Source organism: Numenius arquata, chromosome 5, assembly GCF_964106895.1.
Source record: "Numenius arquata chromosome 5, bNumArq3.hap1.1, whole genome shotgun sequence".
NCBI classification, from domain to species: domain Eukaryota; kingdom Metazoa; phylum Chordata; class Aves; order Charadriiformes; family Scolopacidae; genus Numenius; species Numenius arquata.
The window spans coordinates 55,343-77,260 of NC_133580.1; the positions used below are offsets into that span (position 1 = coordinate 55,343).

General features: G+C 67.6%; 2 protein-coding genes across 2 annotated transcripts; one reads left to right on the forward strand and one right to left on the reverse strand.

The window, feature by feature from the left end:
• Positions 1-4,258: 4,258 nt before the first annotated feature.
• On the reverse strand, positions 4,259-5,821 carry BMP15 (bone morphogenetic protein 15). Its single transcript, XM_074148220.1, has 2 exons — positions 5,503-5,821; positions 4,259-5,034 (listed from the first exon to the last, which is right to left on the reverse strand). The coding sequence occupies exons 1-2, from the start codon at positions 5,819-5,821 to the stop codon at positions 4,259-4,261; spliced, it is 1,095 nt and encodes a 364-aa protein (XP_074004321.1).
• Positions 5,822-9,187: 3,366 nt separating this feature from the next.
• On the forward strand, positions 9,188-21,500 carry SHROOM4 (shroom family member 4). Its single transcript, XM_074147799.1, has 10 exons — positions 9,188-9,313; positions 12,720-12,871; positions 14,039-14,170; positions 14,693-16,676; positions 16,891-16,952; positions 17,374-17,973; positions 18,217-18,639; positions 18,721-18,907; positions 19,534-19,806; positions 19,885-21,500. The coding sequence occupies exons 1-10, from the start codon at positions 9,188-9,190 to the stop codon at positions 20,152-20,154; spliced, it is 4,209 nt and encodes a 1,402-aa protein (XP_074003900.1). The 3' UTR covers positions 20,155-21,500.
• The last annotated feature ends 418 nt before the right edge of the window (positions 21,501-21,918 follow it).

Sequence of the window (21,918 nt, forward strand, 5' to 3'; positions counted from 1 at the left end):
ACATCTATACACACATGTACATACCCACATATACACACACACGCACATCTATACATGCATAGACATACGTACACAGAACATACACATATACTTCTCTGTGCACATTCATAACCATGTGCACACACATGTACGCACATGCACAGGCACATACACAAACATGTATGGGCACAGACGTATGCACAAACGCACACACACACACACCGGCAGTGTGTGGGTGCGGTGGGCTCCTGGCCACCCCGGCACCCCTTGCCCTGGGGACCCCTTTGGTCAGGGCAGGGCCATGTGGGTGCTGCGGCGGACTCAGCACCCATCAGGCAAGAGTCAGGAGCCACCTGTCTCCCTGTGCCACCCAGGTGTCCCTGGCACACGTGTACTCTGTCCTTGCCCAGGTGCAGGCAGCTGCCAGATGCAGGCAGGGGGGCAGTGGGTTTATTGCTTGCACAGAATGTCCGAGCCTGGCATTGTCCCGGGGGGCTCAGGGACACGGTCCTTCCCCAAGCAGTCCTGTCCCGGCAGTGAGCGCAGGGTGCACCCCGGTCTTCGGTGGTCCCAGCATGGAGTGGACTCTCTGGGGGTTGCTGGTGGCTGTCAGCACTTGTAGTGTGGGGCACAGCGCCCGGCCCTGCGGGCAGAGCAGCCGTGAGCACTGCACTAGGGTCCCTGCAAGGGGGGCACCCCCGGGATGGGGGCAAAGCTGAGCTCCGCTGGGACTGGGCTGCAAGGGGTGCCTATGCTGGGCATGGGGGACAACAGGGGCTGGGGTGCATGGGAGGGCAACCCCCGAGGGCAGCGGGAGTCCCAGCGTGGAGATTTCCAAAGCAAAGGTGGCTGGTGGGGTTGGGATACTAGTGGGGCTCTGCGGCTGGGGACATCGAGGTACATGGGGGGAGGTCCCAGTGCTGGGGACACTGTAGGGATGGAGACGTGCAGGATCCCAAGGACGCAGGCTGGGCTGGGCACGGGGTGATGCGGGGGACGGGCAGGGGTCCCCGCTCACCTGCAGGCCCTGGTGATGCACTCGAGGCTGTGCTGGCGGTGGGCACTCAGGGGTCTGCTGCCCACCATCCTCCAGAAATGCGTCACGCGGGGCAGCCGGGGGGGCTGCCTGACCCCCCGCTCCCCCACGCTCCTGCAGCACCCAGAGGGGCAGATGGGGCAGGGAGGTGAGTGCCAAGCCCCCTGGCCCCTGGTGCCCACCCCCCATGCCCAGACCCACCTGGAGGGAGCTGGGGACAAGCAAGAGGAGGGAGAGGAGCAGCGCCAGGCCGGTGGCAGTGCCTGGGGGGGGGCAGAGAGGGCCCTGCTGGTCCTGCCACCTCGACTGATACCCGGCACGACAGGGGCTGAGGCTGCCATGGTGCTGCTGATTCCGTCCGTCCAGTGCCTCCACTGGGCACTGCTCCTCCCCGGTCACGGCCTTGCACAAATATTTGAGTGGCCCCAGGTGGCAGGGCAGCCCCATGTCACCCCCCCACACCCTGGCTGGGGCTGCCAGCGCCTCTGCGGGGCATCCATGGGGCACCTGCAAGGTACCTGGTGCCTGGGCATCACTGTCTGCCTCCAGCTGCAGTCCCCACAGGGTGCCTGTGGGGGCAGCTGCACCCCACAGCTGGCTGAGCTCCACCCCTATGCTATGCCCAGCTCCGATTTGCCCAGATGCTGCTAAGGCATATGGTGCAGGTCCCCCCCTCCCTGCCCGGTGTCACCCCAGAGGATGGGGTGTGCAAGGTGGCAGTGCCCGCTTGGGATGGACAGCAGGTGGGGTAGCGAATGGGGATGGGTAGAGAGAGAACAAAGCCCCAGAGTGGGGTTTGGGGGAGGAGAAGGGGCTGGGAGCAGGGCAGGAGGGGGCAGGGATGCACTGGCTGGTCTAGGGGAGAGTAGGGCACTGGTGCAGTTCCCAGCGCGGGCAGCAGCCCCACAGGCAAGACCCCTGCCACAGAACAGAGGGGGGCTTGTCCCCAAAGCCAGGGCTACTGGTGCTCCCCTCAGGGCTGGTGCTGGTGAGGTGCCAAGCTGTGCCCGAGGGGTTCACATGGGTGTGAGACTCCCAGGAAGAGCCACCTCCGAGCATGGCCGGGGGCCCTGCTCCCTCCACCCAGCTCTGCCCTGGCACCCCCGGCACTGACACACGCATGGTGCTGCGGTCAGTCGGGGACAGCAGCTCTTTCCCTGAACTGCTGCTCCTCTGTCCCTTCAGCAGTGCCTGCCCCAGCACCAGCACAGAGGACATCGCAGTGCTGGGGCAGCCCCTAGGTGCCTGGGCATCCCCTGGGAAGGGGTCCGGCCCAGCGGGCACAAAAGCCACTGACACGGTACGTATGAGAACACAGGGCTAGGACAGACACCCCCCCAGTGCCCACCCATCTCTGGGCACCCAGCAGGTCCGAGGGGTGCAGGTTCCTGCCAGGGGCAGCACCAGACACCAGCATCCAGTGGTGCCCAGGGCTGGGAGCATGCCCAGCTCCCATGCCTTTCATCATTGCTTGCCCGGGTGAGTCAACACCACACGCTTAATGATTGACAAGGGAAAATCTTCCCCCTGGGGTCAGGCCCATGAGCTTCCAAAAAAGCAGAAGATGTTCCCCTCCCCACAGCCTCCGGGCTGGAGGCAGCTCCTATGCAGCCAACTGGGGGCAAAGGGCAGGAGCAGAGCCTGGGACTCTGCAGCTGCTCACTCTGCCAAGATGGGGGACAAACTTCAGGACTGGCAGGTAGGGGAGGGCTAGGGGCCAGCAGCACCCTGCCACACAGCAGGGAAGAAGTGCTGAAACATCCCCACAGAGCTTGGGCCAGCAACGGGGCTGGAGGCCAAGCGAGAGATGAGACCCTGGCAGGAGCCACAAGCTGAGGATGCAGAGGCAGTACCCAGCTGGCAGGTGGCAGTGCCACCAAGCACTGGGTACAAAGATTACATCTGCCACCCATGCCTCACTGCTCAAAGAAGAACTTTGCTCCAGACTTGCAAACACAGGTACAGGCGGGTTTGCCTGCAGACACCTTCCCAAAATAACCCTGGCAGCCAAATAAATGCCTTGGCTGTGGTGACAGACTCATGGTCCCCTGGGGATGTGGGGCATCTCTTGTCACCAGCTCCTCCAAGGCAGCTGCCTGCAGCCACATGTGGTTCCCCCTGCCCCAGGGAGGATCGATGCTCCCAGGGGAGCCTCCTCTCCCAGCTCCTGCTTGAACCAGCTGGGATTCACCCCCTGCATGCAGCAGGGAGCAGCACCCATCCTCTCCAGTGCGAGAACAAGGGTGGCAGCACGGTGACACAGTCTACACCAGCCTGTCCCAGGGGGGTACCCATTGCACCCCGGGGGCAGAGCAAGAACAGGCCAAGATGGTCTTTAGCAAAATCCATCAATTTATTTATTTACACAGTCAGCAATAAATAGAGAAAAGCCAGGCAGCAGGGGTGCTGGAAGTGGGACCGACCCCTCCAGAACGGGGACAGGCCGGGAGTCCAGCAGAGCCCAAGCCCCGTGGGACAGCAAGGGTGCGAGAAGGCAGAGGGACACCACGACGGGGGTCTAACCCCTGGGATAGGGCGAGACCCGAGCCCTGCTAGAGGGCAAGCCAAGGAGGTGAAGGACAGGGGTGGCAGAGGAAGCAGCGGGCAGAGCCCAGTGCAGGCAGCTGCCTGGCCCTGGCACTAGGAGCAGAGCTGGCAGCTCAGGTCCTCCAGTTTTCCCAGCCCCCCAGAGCAAAACTGCAGGGGAGGAGAGGGGCTTCCCCCCCTCCTCCCCAGCCCAATTCCCAGCCTGGTGAGGTGCTACCACAGCTGGGACTAGACAGGAGGGGGTGCGTGCGAGCTGGAAAGGAGTCCCACGGGCAGGGTTGCACCAGATACTGACGGCACCAGCTCAGTGCCAAGCACTGGGACACCTGGACCACTTGCCCTCCCTGCCCTGGCTCCACCAGGAGACCCCCAGCTACCTCTTAAGAGCTTTGTGCTCCAGTCCAGGGACCCAGCTCTTCCCTGGGAGCATCAGGCCAAGCCCCCCCCGCCCCCCAAAAACAGGCAGTGACTGTGGGGCTGCAGGAAGGACAGATGCCATGGGGCAACCGCCCCAGCACAGGCTCCTGCCTTTAAAAACCTACAATTTACATAAAACTGCCATTGTAAAACCTTCCCGCAGAGCAGTGCCACGCGGGGAGGGGGGACGAACCCACCCCAAGCAGAGCAAGACAAACCCTAAAGTCCGGATCCAGCAGGGACAGGCAGAGCCCAGGGTGATGTGCCAGGGCATCAGCGTTACCGGCAGGTGCAGGACTCTGCAATCATGTTCTCATACTCTTTGTAGAGGATGCTGCCATCACGCTCGATCATGAGGACACTGATGGGGCTGTAGCGGTAGGGAACGCAGGAGGGCCGGGGCACGTTGGCATCCACCAGCTGATGGACGAAGCTCTGCACCACAGCATGGTTGGGTGCGTGGTAGTCGTAGCGGAGCAGGTGGGGACAGGCACCCTTGCAGTAGCGCGGGTTGTAGCGGTGGGGAGCGATAATCCAGTGGTCCCAGCCCAGCTGGGCAAAGCTGACAGGGAAGGGGCGCAGGGAGCAGTCGCTTTTCTCCCCTCCCTGCTCCCGCAGGTAGCCGGGCAGGTCATGGGCCAGCATCCCCGTGTCGCGCCGGTGCCGGTGGGGCTCTGCTGCTGGAGGTGCTAGCCCCACCTGGGTGTCGTTGAGATAGAGGAGGAGGAAGGGGTGGCTGGGGGCCACTGGGACATCGCTGCCCCCTGCCCGGCCAGCATGCACACAGATGTGTCGCAGTGCCAGGCTCCCCACGCTGCTGTTCCCTGGCACCAGGTAAGGGGTCACGTCCACTTCGGCCCAGCCATGACGAGGACGGGTGGCAGGGCTGAGCAGTGTCCCAGGTGTCTTGCCAGTGGATGCCAGCTCCAGTGCGCAGAGGAGGCGGCCGCGAGCCAGTGGCAGGCTGGGCAGGTAGACCATAGTGGCTCGGAGAAGGTGCTCAGCCTCGGGCTGGCCCTCCAGGTGGTAGGTGAGGGGCTGCGTGTACCAGCGACCTGCAGGGAAGCAGCAGTCAGTGCCCCCTGGTACAGCACAGCAAGCACCACGCCGGCACAGCCTTCCCCCAGGGTGCTGTTGCAGCCCCACATGGTGCAGCAGAGCCCGTGGCACCACCACCTTCAAAGCCCATGACAGCCAGGTGCCAGCAGGGTGATGGGCAAAGGGCAGGGACAATTCCCAACCTCTGCACCAACACCGCTGGCCTGGCAAAGCATCGGGCAGGATAGCAAGGGGCACAGAGGGCCAGCAATGCAATTTCAGCTCTGGGGCAGGGAGAGCCTGGGCCCCCTGCCAAGGGGGACCCCATGGCCAAGGGCAGGCCCACAGGGCAGAGGATGTGCCAGCCCTGGCCAGGACACCGAAGAGGGGGAAGGAGGCAGGCAGAGACCCCCCCAGGGCTCAAGTCCACCCCACCGGCTCCGCTAAGCCCCTGTACTGCCCTCGGTTGCCTCCCTGCTCCTTACCTGCCCAGGGCTGACCCCCATGGGAACTGGCCCGGACCAGGCGGATGGTGTTGGTGCCCAGGCTGCGGCCACGGCGGGGCCGGCCTTCGCGGTCGGCAGCACGCCGGTACAGGCTCAGCATGTAGCGGAGGGGCTGCCTGCTTGCTGGCCCCGCTCTCCAGCCCCAGCTGCCCGGTGCCCGCAGTTGCAGAGCCTGCAGGAGGGGCAGGGAGGGGACAGCAGGCAGGGAGCCAGGGGGCAGCAGGGACCGGTTTGCAGGCTGGGAAAGGGGCACCGTGAGGAGGAGGAGGAGGCTGGTGAAGGGACGGAGCAGAGCCATGATAGGTGTGGAGGGGTGGTGAGGGGGGTGAGGTGAGGCTGGCTGGCAGAAGGATCAGGGGGAGCCTGCGGTCATGCTTCTCCCCAGCCCGGAGAGGCAGAACTGGTCGTGGGCACAAGCAAAAGGAGATCCCAGGGCGCTGCCAGCTGCTATCAAGCCAGAACAACCATGCCAGCTGCTTCAGCGTGGCACAGGAACGGGGGGGGGGGGGGGGGGGGAGAGGGCCTCTCTTTATGCAAAAAGCGGTGCAAATTCCCGACTAAAACCCAGACCGGGGCAGAGCCAGACGGCCAGGAGCCTGGCTACAGGGGCTGTAAAAGTGCCGGGGAGGGAGAGTGAGGTGGAGGGGGGTGAAATGGGGTGGATTGGGAGGACGAGCTCGCTCAGCCCACCTGCTCCTGGCTAGCCTCCTCCTGCAGGGCGAGAGGGACCAGCCCCCCGGCCCCTTTTAAAGGCACGGCCCCAATCAGGGTTTAAAGGGCCAGGAGCTCCCTGGGTCCTAGGGGAGGGAGCTGGAGCCCGGCGTGGGGTCCGCTGCGGTGAGAGGCCCTCCGGCCCGCCCCCCGCCTCCGGCAGTGGTGGTCGGCACCTTTGTCCTCATTGCCGCAAGCGGGCACAGAGCCTGGGGGTCCGCTCCCGCAGCCAGGCTGCCCAGTGTCTCGCTGTCCCCAGCCGGAGGTGGGCACCGAGCCCAGGGGCCGTGCCACCGAGGCACACGGCGTGGCGGAGCCAGACGGGGCCCGGCGGCGCAGAGGGCGGCCGGCTCCGCCGGTGGTACCCACCCTGCGGGCATCACCGTGCCCACAACTTCGCCGGGCTTGGCCATCCCATCTCCGAGGTCTTTCTCCCGGCACCTGCCCAAGGCTGAGGGGTTGTGAGGCTGACGCCCACTCTCTCGCTGGCACAGGTCATTTGAGGCATTGCCCTCACAGGGAAGGCTGCTCCCCGGCCCCGGTGCTGCTCTGTGGCTCCGTGGTGCTTCCCCGAGGTGGGTTCCACGGACGCGCCACAGTGCAGGGTGCAGGCAGCCGCAGCCCATGCGCCCCACAAAGCGCCTGTCACAGTGCCTACCCCCACAGGACACTGCTGCTCCCCTGCCGGGACAGAGGGAGCCAGGGGGACACACAGACGCTCTGGTTGGGAACCACTGGTGCAGGCAGGGGGGGGCTGTTCATGCCTGCCTTGCCCTGGGTGCTGCCCACCCTTCCCAGTGCTATAAGGGCACAGTAGGGAGGGCCATTCGGGGGGGGTGCCGGGGTGGGGGTGGCGGATGCGGTGTTTAATGGGGTGTGGGGCCACGTGATGAGCCAAGGCACAGAGCCCTCACGCCTGGCCAGGCAGCCCTGGTTACTCATTTGGGAAAGGGCACGGGGGCAGCTGAGCCCGGAGGAGGCTGGGAAAAGTCCAAGCAAGGCAGGAACAGGCCACGAGTTGGGGGCACAGCAAAGGCGGGCCGTGCATCACTGCTGGGTGGGGTCCAGTGCCACAAAGAGCCCGGGTACCACCCCAATCCCATGCCCTGAGACCCCCCGGTGCAAGGACAGGGCACATGTCCTGGGCTGCCTGCAGCTGGGCTGGGCAGGGCAGGGCGCAGGCAGGGCTCAGGGCAAGCACTGATGGATGGGGGCTGTCAATACAAACTTGCTCAGCCCCCGTCCTGCACGGGGCTGAGCAAGGCCGGGCACAGCCAGCCTGGGCACAGTCGCTTGCCAGCCCGGCACAGCAAGCCCAACCTCCCTGGCCACGGCGCTGCACCCAGCCAGCCTGCAGGCAGCCGGGGCCGCAGGCGTTGCTGGCAGGGCAGAGCTTTCCAGCCGGCTGTGATGTCTGGGAAGGAGATGAGTAAGAGCTGGGGCCCCGGGTGGGAATGGGAGGAGCAGGACTCCCAGGGTCTCCCGGGAACCCACCGATGTACTCCCACTGCCCCCAGATGCCACCTGCCACTTCCTTCCCCTGCCTCAGTTTCCTCAAAGGGGCACAGCAGCCTCTCCTGGGCCTGGTGGGGGAAAGGCAGAGGAGAAGCACGGCCATACAGCCACGCACACCCCGGGGTGTCCCGGCAGGACAGGGTGGGGGCTGGACCGGGCAGGCCAGACAGGAGGCGGCAGTGCGTGCTCGCCCGCAGGCAGCGGGGCTCAGGGCGCCAGTGTGATTGCCAGGGTGGGGAGTCACGGGAGTCTCCTGCCCCAGGGCTCTGGTAGGGGCTGCATCACCCCGCTGCCACTGAGCAGGCATCCCTTTGCATCCCTGTGAGCGCTGCTGAACCGCTGGCCACACCATGCCACTGTGCTGGGCCCAGCTGTGGCAAACCGAGCTGTGCCATGCCAGGCTGAGCTGTGCCAGGTTGGCCCGATTGGTGCTGGTCCCTGGTGACATCATGCTGTGCTGGGCCAAACCGAGTTGTGCTGTGCTGAACTGTGCCAGGCCAAGCTCAGCCAGGCCCACCACGCTGTGCCAAGCCAAACTCTGCCAGCCTTGCTTGTACATGTCAGCCCAAGCTGAACTGCACTGAACCAAGTAGAGCCAGAGAAGGTCAGGTACCTGGCTGTGCCAGGTGGTACCAAACTGAGCCATGCCAGCTCTGTGTCATGACATGCTGAGCCATGCCAGAATGTGCCAGCCCAGCTGAGCTGCACTGAACCATGCTGGGCCGAGCCATGCCGGGCCAGCCAACCCATGATGGACCCCTTGCCATCCCAAGTTGTGCAGGTCTGAGCTGTGCTGTGCTGTGCTGTGCTGAACTGAACTGTGGTGGATCGAGTCAAACCGTGCTGGCTGGGCCATGCCAGGCTGAACCAAGCAGCTCAGTGCAGGTCCCTGGGCTGAGCTGAGCCGTGCCATGCCAAGCTGAGCTGAGTAGCACAGTGCTGTGCTGTGCCATTGCATGCGGAGCCATGCCATGCTGAGCTGAGCTGAATCGTGCCGAGCTGAGCTGTGCCATGGCTGTGCTGAACTGGGCTGAGCCAAGCCAGGCCGTGCCATGCTGTGCTGAGCCAAGCCATGCTGTGCCTAGTTGAGCCAAGCTGAGCCGTGTCAAACTGAGCTGTGCCATGCTAAGCTGTGCCAAGCTGAGCTGAGCCAAGTTGAGACGTTCCATGTTGTGCCAAGCTGAGCTGTGCCATGCCGTGCCCTGCTGTGCAATGCCGTGCTGTGCCATGCCGTGCCATACCGTGCCGTGCCATGCCGAGCCGACCGCCGCCGCCCCCCCGCGCCCCATTGGCGGCGGCGGAGCAGCCCCGGTGCCGGCCGGGCCCCGCCCCGCCGCTCGGCCCCGCTCCGCTCCGCCCGGGCGGGCGGGGGTGTCACTTCCTCGGCGGCGCGGGGCCGGGCCGGGCCGGGCCGGGCCGGGATGGGGCGGTAGCGGCCATGGAGCGGGCCGAGGGCCGGCCCGGCGCCCCCCAGTACGTGCATGTGCAGCTGCAGGGGGGCGCGCCCTGGGGCTTCACGCTGCGCGGCGGGCTGGAGCACGGCGAGCCCCTCATCGTCTCCAAGGTGGGCGCCGCCGGGCGCGGTCCCTCGTGGGCTCCGTGGTGTCCCCCCGCCAGGGGCCCCCGAGCCGCGGCGGGGCGCGGGAGTGGGGAGGACACCGGGAGCGCGGCGGCAAGGGGGGCACGGGGAGCCCCGGCCGTGGGGTCGCCGGTCCCGGCGCGGCGGAGCTGGGCCGTGGCGGTCGCCGCACCCACGTACCCCCGCGACCCGCCACCCCGAGCCGCGGGGGAGAGCGGGAGCTGTGGGGCCGAGGGGCGGGGGGACAGCCCGGGCCCGGCGGCAGGAAGAAATTCCTCCGGCACATCCGTTGGGCTGGCGGCGGGGGCAGCCCCCCGCGTCCCCCCCGGTCCCGTCCCGCGGGGCGCAGCCGGGGTCGGGGAGGGCAGCACCCTTTCGCGTGCCCAACCGCGGGTACCGCGGCCACGGGCACCCCCGGCACCGATCTCTGCGGGGACGGCGGGGACCACGGGGTCGGGGGGGACGACACCGGAGTCCGCCCGGTCTCGGCACCCCCGACACGCGTGGACAGGGCCGTCTCCGGGACAGGGGTCTGCCGTCGCGGTCCGGTGCCGAGCTGGGGAGGCGCGGGGTCTGCCGCCCGCGTCCCTTCCGCGGCCGCGGGAGCGCGGGTGGGGGCCCCGTGGCCGCGACGTCCCTCCAGGCAGGGGGTCACGGATTCCCGCCGGGGCGTCGCCCTCCTGGGAAGCCCGCTGGGAGCCGAGCAGCAGCCGGGGGTGCCCCGGCACCCTGTTCCCCGCAGAGCCCGGCCGGTCACCGGGGGGTTCGTTTGCCCGCCCGCCCGGTGCCACCGTCCTGCCGGGTCCCGGTGCTGGCGGGGCGGGCTGCGCCGCGGCCCCGGGGCTGCCTCCCTGCCCCGAGCCGGGCTGGCCGCCCCCCGGGGCCCTCCACGCCCCGCGCCGGGACGCGGGCAGCGTGGTCTGGCTGGGGGAGCTGGAAAAGTGGCTCCGGTCCCTGCCCTGCGCCCCGGGGTGGCACCGCCGGCGGGCGGCAGCCGGGGCCCTGCTGGGAGGGCCGCTGCCCGCCCCGCGACTCGCTGCTGGGCTCCGGGGCGGTGGGTGCCAGTGGGTCCGGAGGGGGGGATAGGGGAGCCGGGGGACGTTCCCCATCGCCGCCGAGAATGGGGGGGGGGAGGGTCCTTGCGGGCTGGGGGGTGCCGGCCCCCGCGCTCCCCCAGCCGGGCCGCCGCCGCCGCGTGTGCTCTGTAGACAAAGGGGGCTTGTTCCAGCGCTCTGTGCATTCAGGGGAGGGTCCCCCGGGGCGCCTGCTCCGCCGCCGTGGCCGGCCGAGGTGTGTGCGGGGAGGGGGTAGCCCCCGCCTGCGGTGCAGGGGGCCCCGGGCCCCGCGCCGGAAAGGGGAAGAGGGTCTTGGCGCTCAGTGAGACAGTTTGGCCTCTGAGCCTGCTCCAGGCAGGATCCCTTCCTGTGGCAGAATCCCACGGCAGGGCTGACGTGGGCTTCGTGGGGCTGCTGGGTGTCCGCCGGCACAGGTCCCCCCTGGCATGTCAGGGGCAGGGAGGGCGGTCTGCGTGGGGCAGGGTAGGCACAGCTTGGGCACTGCCATGGCTGTGCCTCCTCCTAAGACAAGTCTCTCCTGGGGCAGGCAGATACTGAGCGAGCTGATGCCCATCATTAGGGCTCAGAGTGAACGCCAGGAGCGGTGTTAGGGAAGTGCCCGGGGCCGGCGCAGCCAGGCAGGGCAGCAGGCGACTGGGTTTGGCTGCCAGCGGTGAGTTCACTGGTGGCGAAGGCAGAACAAGGGGCTGTTTGTGCCAGATTTAGCTCCTGGTGAGCAATGCCAGGACTGAGTCGTGTCTGTCCTGGCGCATGGGGTGGCCCAGGCGCGGGTGCAGCCCCAGTGGTGTCCTGCACTGGGGGGGGATGACCCATCACCACTGACTCAGCCCCGTGGCTGGTAGGACTGGGTGGGCAGAGTACTGGAGTGAAGGTGCAGCCTGCCCTGCCTGCTCGCTTTGCCGGGGCTGCCCAGCGGCAGCAGCATGGCAGGGGTTAAACCTGGGTGTTCCAGCCAGTGCATGGTGGGACTTGGAGCCCTCAAGGCAGCTGGGGGCCCCTGCCAGGAAGGCAGCCCCCCCACGGCTGACTCCCGAATGGGAGGGCAGCCTGTCTGTGCATCGTGTAGTGTCATTGCAATCCATGCCCCTGAAAAACTGGGAGGGCTATGGGGCACTGGGCACAGCCATGCCTGGCAGAGCCATGGGGCAGTGCTGGGCTAGGCAGGAGGCCTGGCTGCCCCTGCCTGGCTCCCCAGGTGCCATGTTGCCCAAGGGGAGGGGGATGCCTCCCAAGCCCTGCCTGGCAGCAGGGCTGAGAAGGGGTGCCTGGGGGCACCTACGTGGTGGCCAGCTGGCTGGGGAGCCACAGGTGCCCCCCAGCACTGAGGCCTGGCTGCCGCCCAGCCTGGGCTGTGGAGACGGTGCTGCAGGCAGAGCTCATTTCTCTGCCGGGCTGGGAGTGGCAGGGCAGGGTGAGGAGCCATGGGCAAGGTGGGCACAGGAGCCCTGGCATGGGGCCAGGCCAGCTCTGCATGTCACCCTGCCAGCAGCTCTAGGGTCCAGCTGGGTCGGGCTCCACATCCATGCTGGGCATGGGGGCACAGGGCACCCCAGGTCATGCCCCATGTGCCTGCATGCCCCCTGCGCCTGCATGCCCCCTGCCACTGCCACCACGCCGCCACCACTCGCTTGCCAGCCCTGCAGTGTGAGGGGCTGGGCAGAGCAATCCCCAGCTGTCAGGAGCAGCAGGATGGGCAGAAATAAATGCCATCACCGGGCGTTCTGCCTGCCCTGGCTGGGCACTGCCCATCTCAGGGCTGCCCGCGCTGTACCTACCTGCTGGGGTGAAGGGGATGGGATGGGCCCCTCTGTGCCGGCAGCAGCATGTGTCTGTGTCCTCCACGCCGCAGCACTGTTGGGTACCAGGCTCACTTTGGCCGTGGGTGCCAGGGCTGGGCACAGCTTGGTGCTTCCCCTGCTGTTGGCTCTCCTGGGTGCGCACAGTGTGATGGCACCCTTTGGGCATCAAAATAACCACGGGTGCCCAGGCAGGGCTGATGTGGGGCCGGGAGCAGCGTCGGGGGGCTGGCATCTGCGCTGGACAAAGGGCCCTTGTGCTGCCCGCGCCCGCGGGGGAATCTGCTGGGACGGGACATTTTTCTTCTCCCCCCCCTCCCCAATGCCCTTTTCTTGCTCAGAAATTCATGTGACCAGGGCAGGGGGGGAGCCCGGCGCCGCAGATCGCTCTGCGGTGCCCAGGACGCAGACACCCCTTTTCTGAAGCCTCTTTCTCCCCTGGCACCTAGCGGCAGCAACACCCTCCCCAGGTTGTTCTGGGGGTCTGTGCCCCTGCTGACGCCCCTCTCTGTCACCCAGGTGGAGGACGGGGGCAAGGCTGCGCTGTCCCGCCAGCTGCAGCCAGGTGACGAGCTGGTGAACATCAGCGGGACGCCGCTGTATGGGTCCCGCCAGGAGGCTCTCATCCTCATCAAGGGCTCCTACCGCACCCTGAAGATGATCGTCCGCAGGTTGGCAGTGTTGCGAGCTGGGGGGGGGTGGAGGTGGCCTGGGGGGCATCACCTGCCTGGGGGGCTGGCGGGAGCTGGTGGTGCCCCTGTCTCCAGCCTGGGGGTGCCCCATGTTGGAATGGGGTGGGAAGCAGTGGGGAGCCCCACCGTGGCTACCAGCACCCCATGGTGGTGGTGGTAGGGGGTTCCCCAGCCTGCTGTGCTGCCAGCAGAGCCGGGGCAGCGCGGCAGGCTCGCCACCCCCTTGCTGGGCGGTATCCTGGAGCGTGGCCGCTCCTCTCCCTTCCTGCCTGCTGCCTGCCTACTGCCTGCCCGGGAGAGGAAGGAGAGGCAGTTCTTCCACCCCCCCCCGACCCACATCCACTCCCCGGCTGCGTCCCGACTGGACTCCAGCTTCGGCGCACGCCGGGGCTGGGGCGGCACAGGGCATTGTCCACGGGGCAGGGGGTGCCACAGGGCTGTGCCAGGGCTCAGCATCATCCATGGTGAGTTTGGGGGCTCTGTGGGGGAGGGACCCCTGTGCTGACCCCGCAGCTCGTGCCCGCCACTCTCCCTACCCACCCAGTGGAGGCTGGGGCAGCACCGGGCGCTTAGGGGGTACAGGAGGTAGCATCTGCCCACATGTCTGTGTGGTGGCACTGGACATTGCTGTCTGTATGCACTGGGGGTGACTGGAAACCCCCACAGCTGACTGGCACAGGGGGTGGGACAGGGCCTGGCACAGGACCCCTCCCAGGGGACGTGATGTGGCCGGTTCTTGCTGCAGATGCTGAGGGACCAAGGAGCAAGGGGGGAAGGTCAGGCGTGCGTTGGGGACACAGATGTGGCCCCAGGGTCTCTTGGGGTGCCTGTGGAGCTGGTCCAGTCCCAGCAGAGACCCTTACCCTGCCGGGGCATTGCCCGTGGGCTGTGCTGTGGCCACGTCCTCAGACCCCTGTTGATGCTGGCAGCAGGGACGCTACAGGCAGGGGAGCCCCGGCAGTGGTGGGGAACTGTGGGATCCCCCTGCCCAGCGCCAGGCAGGGCTGGACCCTCCTCGCCGCCGTCCCCCTTGGGTGAGTGCTGGCCTGGGGGGGACAGGAAGCCCCGTAGGAAGTGACTTCAGCCCCGGTTCCTCGGCCCGGCTTCCTCCCCATTCTTGTCCTCTCCCGCTGTTGCTCTTGGCAGGAGGAGCGTGCCCGTCCTCCGGCCCCATTCCTGGCACGTGGCCAAGCTCGCCGAAAGCCGCCCCGACGCCCCCACCATGCACTGCCCCGCTGACGCCTTCAGCCTCTCCTGGCCCTCGGGGTGTGATGTCAGGTGAGACCCCCGACCCACCCCCGGGGCATCCCTGGGACCGTGCAAGGGGAGGGGGGCGGACGGGGCACCCCCTTGGGCCGGGGAGTGCAGGGTGGATGCTCGCCCCAGGCTGCTGTTGCGCATCCCCCCCATCCTGCTGCTGCGCTGCCCTTTCCCCTCACTGTTTACTCGCCAGATCCCGGCAGGAAGGGGCGGTGGCTCCCCCGGAGCCGACCAGGAGCTGCTGAGTCCCCGTGCCCCCCCTGCCAGAGCCGGCAGGTCCCGAGTAGCCAGAGCCACACACGCCCTGTGTCCCGGTCCCCGCTCCTCCTGCCAGTGCCAGGGCAGCCTTGGTGCTGCCCCTAAACCTGGCAGTGAAGGGCAGGTTGGGGCTGTGCTGGCCTGTGCCCCTCTGTCCCTGGAGGGGTGTATGTGGTGGGGGGGTGTTGGCTCCCCAGGATCTCGTGCCCGTTGGAGGGGCTGGCGGGGAGTTGGGTGGGGGGTGGCAGGCGCCCCTAACACCGGCGTGGGGCCGGGCGGCAGCGAGCTGTCCCTGCAGTGGAACCCGCTGTCCCGGCACTGCAGCACCGACCGGAGCAGCTCCATCGGGAGCATGGAGAGCCTGGACCAGCCCGGCCAGGCCTACTATGAAGGGGACCCCTCGCCCGTTGACCAGGTCATGTACCACAGCAAGCGGGACTCGGCCTACAGCTCCTTCTCCGCCAGCTCCATCGCCTCCGACTGCGCCCTCTCCCTCCGCCCCGAGGAGGCTGCCTCTGTTGACTCCAGCCTTCAAGGCCCCTGCAAGCCCCCTGATGGGCGCTACCTGACCACGGGGACTGAGCTGCCCACCAGCAGGCACCCTGAGGCCTGGCGGGCGCCCGTGCCCCCCCAACCCCCTGTCAGGAGGGACAGCCTGCGGGCAGCCCCGTCCGGAGGAGGGGACAGGCGCCGTGTGTCGGTGTCAGCAGACATGCTGCATGCCAAGGGCCGGTGGATCTCCGACACCTTCCTCTGCCAGCGGGACGTGGAGGCGGAGGCAGCGGGCGGCAGGACACCGGCACCGCACCCCATGAAGGACCGACTCTCTGCCGACCAGTATTACATGCTGAGCTCCCACTCGGAGCGGTGCCCAGCTGAGCCGCTCGGGGGGGAGAGCGCGGAGCCTGGAAACCGGCTGTACCCAGATGGCAGCGTGCACCGAGCGCCAGATGCCGCGGCAGTGGGTGACAACCCACTGCTCTCTCCACTCAAGGGCCACGCGCCGCACCGGCACAGTGCTCCTGAGCAGCTGCTGGCCTCACAGCTCCGCTCCCTCCAGGTGGGCACCAGCAGCGGGCGAGCCTCGCCAGCCCCCGACGGGCACCGCTGGACCCTTTCCCCGCTGCACCCAGAGGGCAGCCGGCCGGGGTCCGTGGCGGCTGCCCAGGACCCCCCTGTCTGCCTGGAACCGTGCCACCGCCTGCTACCCTGCCGCTGCTGCCCTGAGCCACAGCAAGCCTGCGGGCAGGACGGGCCGGGGTCCAGCCTGGCACGCAGCACTGAGGGGCCGGCAGAGGAGGAGAGCCGGGTGGGGGGCCGGCGGGCTGGGGGCCCTCCCCACCGCTCTGCTCAGATGCGCCGCCGCAGTGACCGCTTCGCCACCAGTCTGCGCAACGAGATACAGCGGCGCAAGGCACAGCTGCAGAAGAGCCGGGGTCCCGGCGCCCCACCGCCGGGCGAGGAGCCCGTGGAGGAGGCAGAGGAGCCGCCCGAGGGCAGCGTGCCGGCAGAGGGACCCCGCACCCCAGCTGAGCGTCTCAGCCCTGCACCGAGCGAGGATGGCAGGAACCCCAGCCACTTGGGGGACCGGGGTATCCCCACGCCTGACCCACTGCCAGTCCCCAAAGGGCCCCCATCCCCCGAGCGGGTGGTGCCGATGGGCCGGGGGCGCTGGCGCTGGTCTCCGGAGCGGAAGCTGCAGCGGCAGCACTCACCCAGCCCCAGCCAGCTGGAGGGCTATGGCCAGGGGCCGGCGGCCACCAGCTCCCCGCCGCAGGGAAGCGATGAGGCCGTCCTCCTGCCCTTTGCCGACCGCCGCCGGTTCTTCGAGGAGAGCAGCCGGCTGGTGCCACCCCGGCATGGCAAGCCCCCGGCAGGCGACCCTAGTGCCTTCCAGCCCCCTGAGCGCCGGGACACCCGCCGCCTCTCTATTGACCAGCCCTACGGATCCCCTTCGGCCGGCCGCCCTGGCTCTGCCAGCCCCTACGCCGAGTGCTGCCGGGAGCAGCCCCCCTGCTACAAGCCTCTGGGCAGGCTAGGGGAGCTGGAGTACCTGCGGGGCTTCTCCTACCCCTATGGGGGTTCCCTGCGCCCTGAGCCCTGCCACTACTGCGGGGGGGACCTGTGCCCCCCGCCGCTGCCCCGCAGCCACGCCTGCCGCTGCCACCCCCAGCCCTGGGTGCGCTGCCCTGACTGCTGCTGCCCAGCCCCCCGCCCTGGGCGGGAGGAGAGTGATGCCTGGCCCCCCCGGAGAGCTTTCGCTCCGGTAAGTGAACCACCCCCCCGCAGGACAGCAGCACTGGCACCACGCTGCACCCCCAGAGAGTGCACCCCCAGGGCTGGGATGAAGGATACTGTGCCCGTGGCGGGGTCCTGCAGACCCCCTGCATGCCTCCTGTGCCTGGACGGGGATGGGTTGAGGGCACTGGGGAGGGGGATGCTGACCGCACTTTCACACTCTCTCTCCTTCCCCCACGCAGGAATTTCCTCTGGATGAGTGGGAACCGCCAGCGGTCACCAGGAAAGCCAGCCAGTCCATCAGGTGAGCCCATGCCCAGTGCCAGGATGTACACGCCACTTGGGAAGGACCTCTGCCAGTGGGGCGTGGGGACCAGTGTGATTTTAGTTGGTGATGTACAAAGTGCCTCCCTTAGTGTCCTGGCCACAGCCACGTTGTGCCCTGTGAAGTGGGTGCACATGCCTCCATGGGCAAGCGGGGCTTGGGGGTACGAGGAGGTGCCTGGGGGGGTGTGGGTGGGTCCCTCCTTACTCATCCCATGGGGGCTGGGGGCATCTCTGGGGGGCTGTGCCCAGTGCGAGGGCACCGGGCGACTCCGGGATTCCCCCACTAGTGGGGCTGGGTGATGGTGACTCCAGCTGGGGAAACTGAGGCAGGGGGTGGGCATGAACTGCGGGGGGGGTGACTGTCTGGGGGGAATATGGGTGCCTCCTTCTCTCCCCAGTGAGCTCTCCCACTACCAACTGGGCTTCTCGAGGCTCGGCCCCTTCCGCCCCTGCTTTGAGAGCTCGGAGACAGAGTGGCCACCCTGCTACCGGGCCACGTCCACGCACGACCTCTCGTGGGATGGCGACCGCCTGGCGCGCTCCCCTGAGAGCCCCTCAGAGCCCCTGCACCGCCCGCTACGGGGCAGAGCCTTCTCTGAGAGCCACCTCAACCTGGAGCCTGCCAGCCCCCGGGGCCGCGACCGCAGGGACCTTCTCCGTGCCAAGCTGGACCCCACTGGTGTCCCGAAAAAGAAGGGCCCCCCACCTCCCCGCCCGCCTCCCCCCAACTGGGAGAAGTACAGGCAGCGCCGGACGTCCCAGCGCCTGCCAGACGGATCTGGGCACGGTTCTGCCTTCACTGCCGCCCCGGTGCCGACCCGCAGCATCGCCGAGGCCGTGCGTGAGCGGTCACAGAGCCTCACCGGGGAGCAGGGGGGCCGGTCCCGGGGCCACACCGCTCGCCCTCCTGCCCTGCCGGGTGCCTGGCCCCGACCTGAGCCCCCTGGCTCGCTCCACAGGACGCCTGAGCCTGATGCTGGCAGCGCCGAGATTTGCAGGCAAGTACCGCTGTGGCGCAGGGATGGGAGCGGGGCTGCGTGCACAGCCTGGACATGGGGTGGCTTTTGGGGCCATGTGGCCCTTTGAACCTCCTAATCCACCCCTTGGGATGTGCTGTGGGGTTTTCTCAGGGTGAGGGGTGTCCTTGACCTTTCCCTGGGGGTGGCCTGGCCCAGTGTGTCCCCATCCCCGACGGGCAGGCAGGGGAACTGATGTGAGTGCCCCCGGGCGGGTGTCAGCAGGGCTGCGGGGGCTGGGGAGGAGCGGCCAAAGGCAAAGCACCCCTGGGAGATGGAGGAGCAGCCCCAAAGGCTCGGCCGGAACCAGGAGCGGGGCTGGGCTGCCCCCCGCGGGGTGGGTGAGTGCTCCCTGCCCCTCCATGGTGGCCCTGGCCCCACCACCCCAGAAGCACCCGAGCCCAGCCCCGGAGCAGCAGAGGATGTGAGCTGCCAGGGGGGCCAGCCCCAGCCCCACCGCGTGGGCTCGGAGGAGCTGCTGTGGGACGTGGCAGGCAGGGACCACTCCCTGACCAGCATCCTGGCCCCCTTGGCCCCCCTTGGCCCCACCACCGACGTGATGGGCGAGCTGCTGGTGGCAGGGGAGCGGCAGGCCTGGCGGGAACGTTTCCAGCAGGACTGGCACCTGGAGGCCCTGGTGCAGGACAGGTAGGGCTGGTGAAGCACTGGGCGCCATGCCGAGGACAGGCTGCCCCCACTGCCCTCGGCATTGAGCCCCTGTCCCCACAGGCAGGGCTTCGAGCCCATCTCGCCACCCCCCGGGAGTGCTGCCAGCTCTACTGCCTACCCGGCATACTACGGCACGGCAGCTGGCAAAGCCGAGCCACTCGGCAAGGTGAAGGAGCTGCCGGAGGTGGTGGAGGGGAGCTCGGAAGAGGAGGAGGAGGAGGTGGACCGCGAGCTGGTGGAGAAGAAGGTAAAGCGGGCACTACTGGGGACGATGCCCTCAGGGTTCCCCTCTGCCATCACCAGGTGCTTGCGGGGACTGGGGGCATTGCTAGATGCTCACAGGGACCGAGGCAGCACTGGTTGCTAATGGGAACTAGGGACATCACCAGGTGCCCGTGGAGACCAGGGATGTTACTGGGTGCTCACAGGGGCTACTGGGATTGCCAGATGCATGTGAGCACCTGGGGTGTTGTCGGGTGCTTGCGGGCCTTGGAATGTCACCAAAGGCTTGTGGGAACCAAGGGCATCACCAGATGCTCGCAGGGACCAGGGGCATTGCTCAGTGCTTGCAGGGACTGGGACGTTTCCGGATGGTCACAGATATGGGGAGCATCGCTGGGTGCTTGTGGGGACCAGATGCATCACTGTGTGCTCGTGGGAACTGGTGGCGTTGCTGGTAGCTCACAGGGACTGAGACTGCCTGGTGCTCGGAGGGACTGGGAGTGTTGCTGGTAGCTCATGGGAACTGGGGGCATTGTCAGGTGCTCACAGTCTGTGGGTCCCATGCAGCATGGCACACCGGCACCCGTGTGCCTATCCCCCAGTCCCAGCAGGGGGTGTCCCCGGTTGCCCCTGACCCCTTCTCTCCGGCAGCTGCAGCTGATCGAGAGCCTGAGCCGCAAGCTGGCGGTGCTGCGGGAGGCGCAGCGGGGGCTGCAGGAGGACATCAGTGCCAATGGGGCGCTGGGCGAGGACGTGGCTGCCCGCCTGCAAGCCCTCTGCACCCCGGGGGAGTTTGACAAGTACCGCCTCTTCGTGGGCGACCTGGACAAGGTGGTCAACCTCTTGCTCTCCCTCTCGGGGCGCCTGGCCCGGGTGGAGACCGCCCTCGACAGCCTGGGGCCGCACGCCCCCACTGAGGACAAGGTGGGCATGGGGCAGGGGGACACCCACGGGGTGTTGGGGTGCAGGACACCCTGCCAACACCACCTGTCTCGCCTGCAGGTGGCCCTGCGGGAAAAGCAACGGCTGCTGGCAGCGCAGCTGGAGGACGCCAAGGAGCTGAAGGAGCACGTAGGGCGGCGTGAGGAGGCAGTGGGCGCCATGGTGGCGCGGTACCTGCCCGCCGAGCACCTCCAGGACTACCAGCACTTTGTCAAGATGAAGTCAGCCCTCATTGCTGAGCAGCGGGAGCTGGAGGAGAAGATCAAGCTGGGCCAGGAGCAGCTCCGCTGCCTGCGCGAGAGCCTTGGCCAGGCCCCCAAGGGCTACTAGCCCCCTGCCCAGCCTCCCCCCAGGACCCTGGCCACGGCCCCAGCTTGCTGCCAAAGTGAATCCGGCCCCTTGGGGGCTCTCCCTGCATCCGTCCATCTGTCCAGCCCCTGCCTTTTATTTATTTTTCCTGTTTACCGAGCAGGGGAGGGGGTGCCAGTCCAGGCTCTGGCAGGGGGCGTCCTGCCACAGACCTGCCCTGGGCTCGATGGCCGCCTAGCACCCTGTGGCCCAGCAGAACCAGATGGACGGATCCTGCAACCTCCCATCTTTCTGTGCCTGCGGGGGTCCCTCTACAGCAGTGCCTGTGCTGCACCATGTGCCTTAAAGGTCCCCCGGCTGCCCCAGGGCATTCCCCACACAGTGCCTGGAAGGGTTAAACCATCCTCGCCCTCCATCATGTCTGTTTGTCCAGCTCTGTCCATCTGTCCGGTGGGAGCTGGAGGAATTTTGGCCCCCAGCATCCTCTTCCTCTCCATTGTGTCCAAAACAATGGCCCTGGCCAGTGGGACCTTAACCCCTTCACCACTGCCCCCAGCCACCATGGGGGGGCTGAGGCGGGTGCTGGTGGCTGCTGTGCACCCCTCTCCCAGGGTACACTGTGGTAGGTGCCCCTGAGATGGTGCCCTGCCAGGGCATGGGGTGCTGGGAGCTGTAGCCACCAGTGCTGTGGGCACTGGGACCACCCGGCCTCATCCAGCCCCCGCTTCCAGCCTCTGCCTTGGCACCAGGAAGGGTTAATAGAGGAAAAAGCATGCTAAGGACGAAACAGGGCACCTGTTCCTCTGTACCGCAGCAGCCCCAAATAGCACTTTGGCCTCACCCTGTGTCACTCTGCCACCCCACCACTGTCTGTGCCCGTGGGATGGGCAGGCACCTCAATGGTGTTTTTGCACAGGGATTTCACGCAACCAGCAGCAGCTTCCGGCGGGGCAGGGGAAGCATTTTTGGGGAGGCAGGGTGAGCCCGAGCCCCTCGGGTCCAGGGAGCCCAGCCCCAGGGTCCAGCGAGCCCCTTGGCACCGCAGCAGCCCCCCTGAGTGGCTGCTCCCCTTGTGGCTCCCCCAGCCCATTCAACACTACACCCCACACCTGCCTGGCCCTGCCCTGGGATGGTGCCTGGCAGGAGTGGGGTCCCCTGCATGTCCCCTGTCTCAGCCACCCCTGTGCCTGCCCAGGTACACTGCTAGGACCAAAGACCGCACCCACTAGGAGCTGGGGGACATGCTGCTCTTGGGGGGGGACCGGCAGCCCTCCTCAGCACCCAGGGTGTGTACCGGTGCCCATGCCTTGCCTTGTGCCGTTGTGCCTCTCTCACAGTAAAGGAGCAGCAGCAGCTGCACAACTGTCTGCGTTCTGTCTGGTGTGGTTTGTCCCTGTGTCCCCAGCCAGTGGCACTGGGGCTGGGGGATGCTCCAGCTGGGGTGAGCTAAGCCCTGGTGACCACAAATGCCCCTGTGGCACTGCAGGCACCTGGGGTGCAGCTGTGGGCAGAGGGTTTTCTGCACCCAGTGCCACCAGGCTAGGTCTGGGCATGGGCCTGTGCCTGGACCCCTCCCCAGGGGTGGATGGGAGGGGCGTAGCATTTGGGTGATGGGTGCGCATTGTACCTGGCACTCATAGCTATGGCATTGCTGCCAGAACGTCTGGGGGGGCACCGGGAAGGGGATGGCCCAGTGCAGGTGGCAGTGCCAGAGAGGGGTGGCGTGGTGCTGCTGCTGCCGAGCTGGCTGCGAGGCACCCTGGTTCACCCCAGCATGGCAAGGAG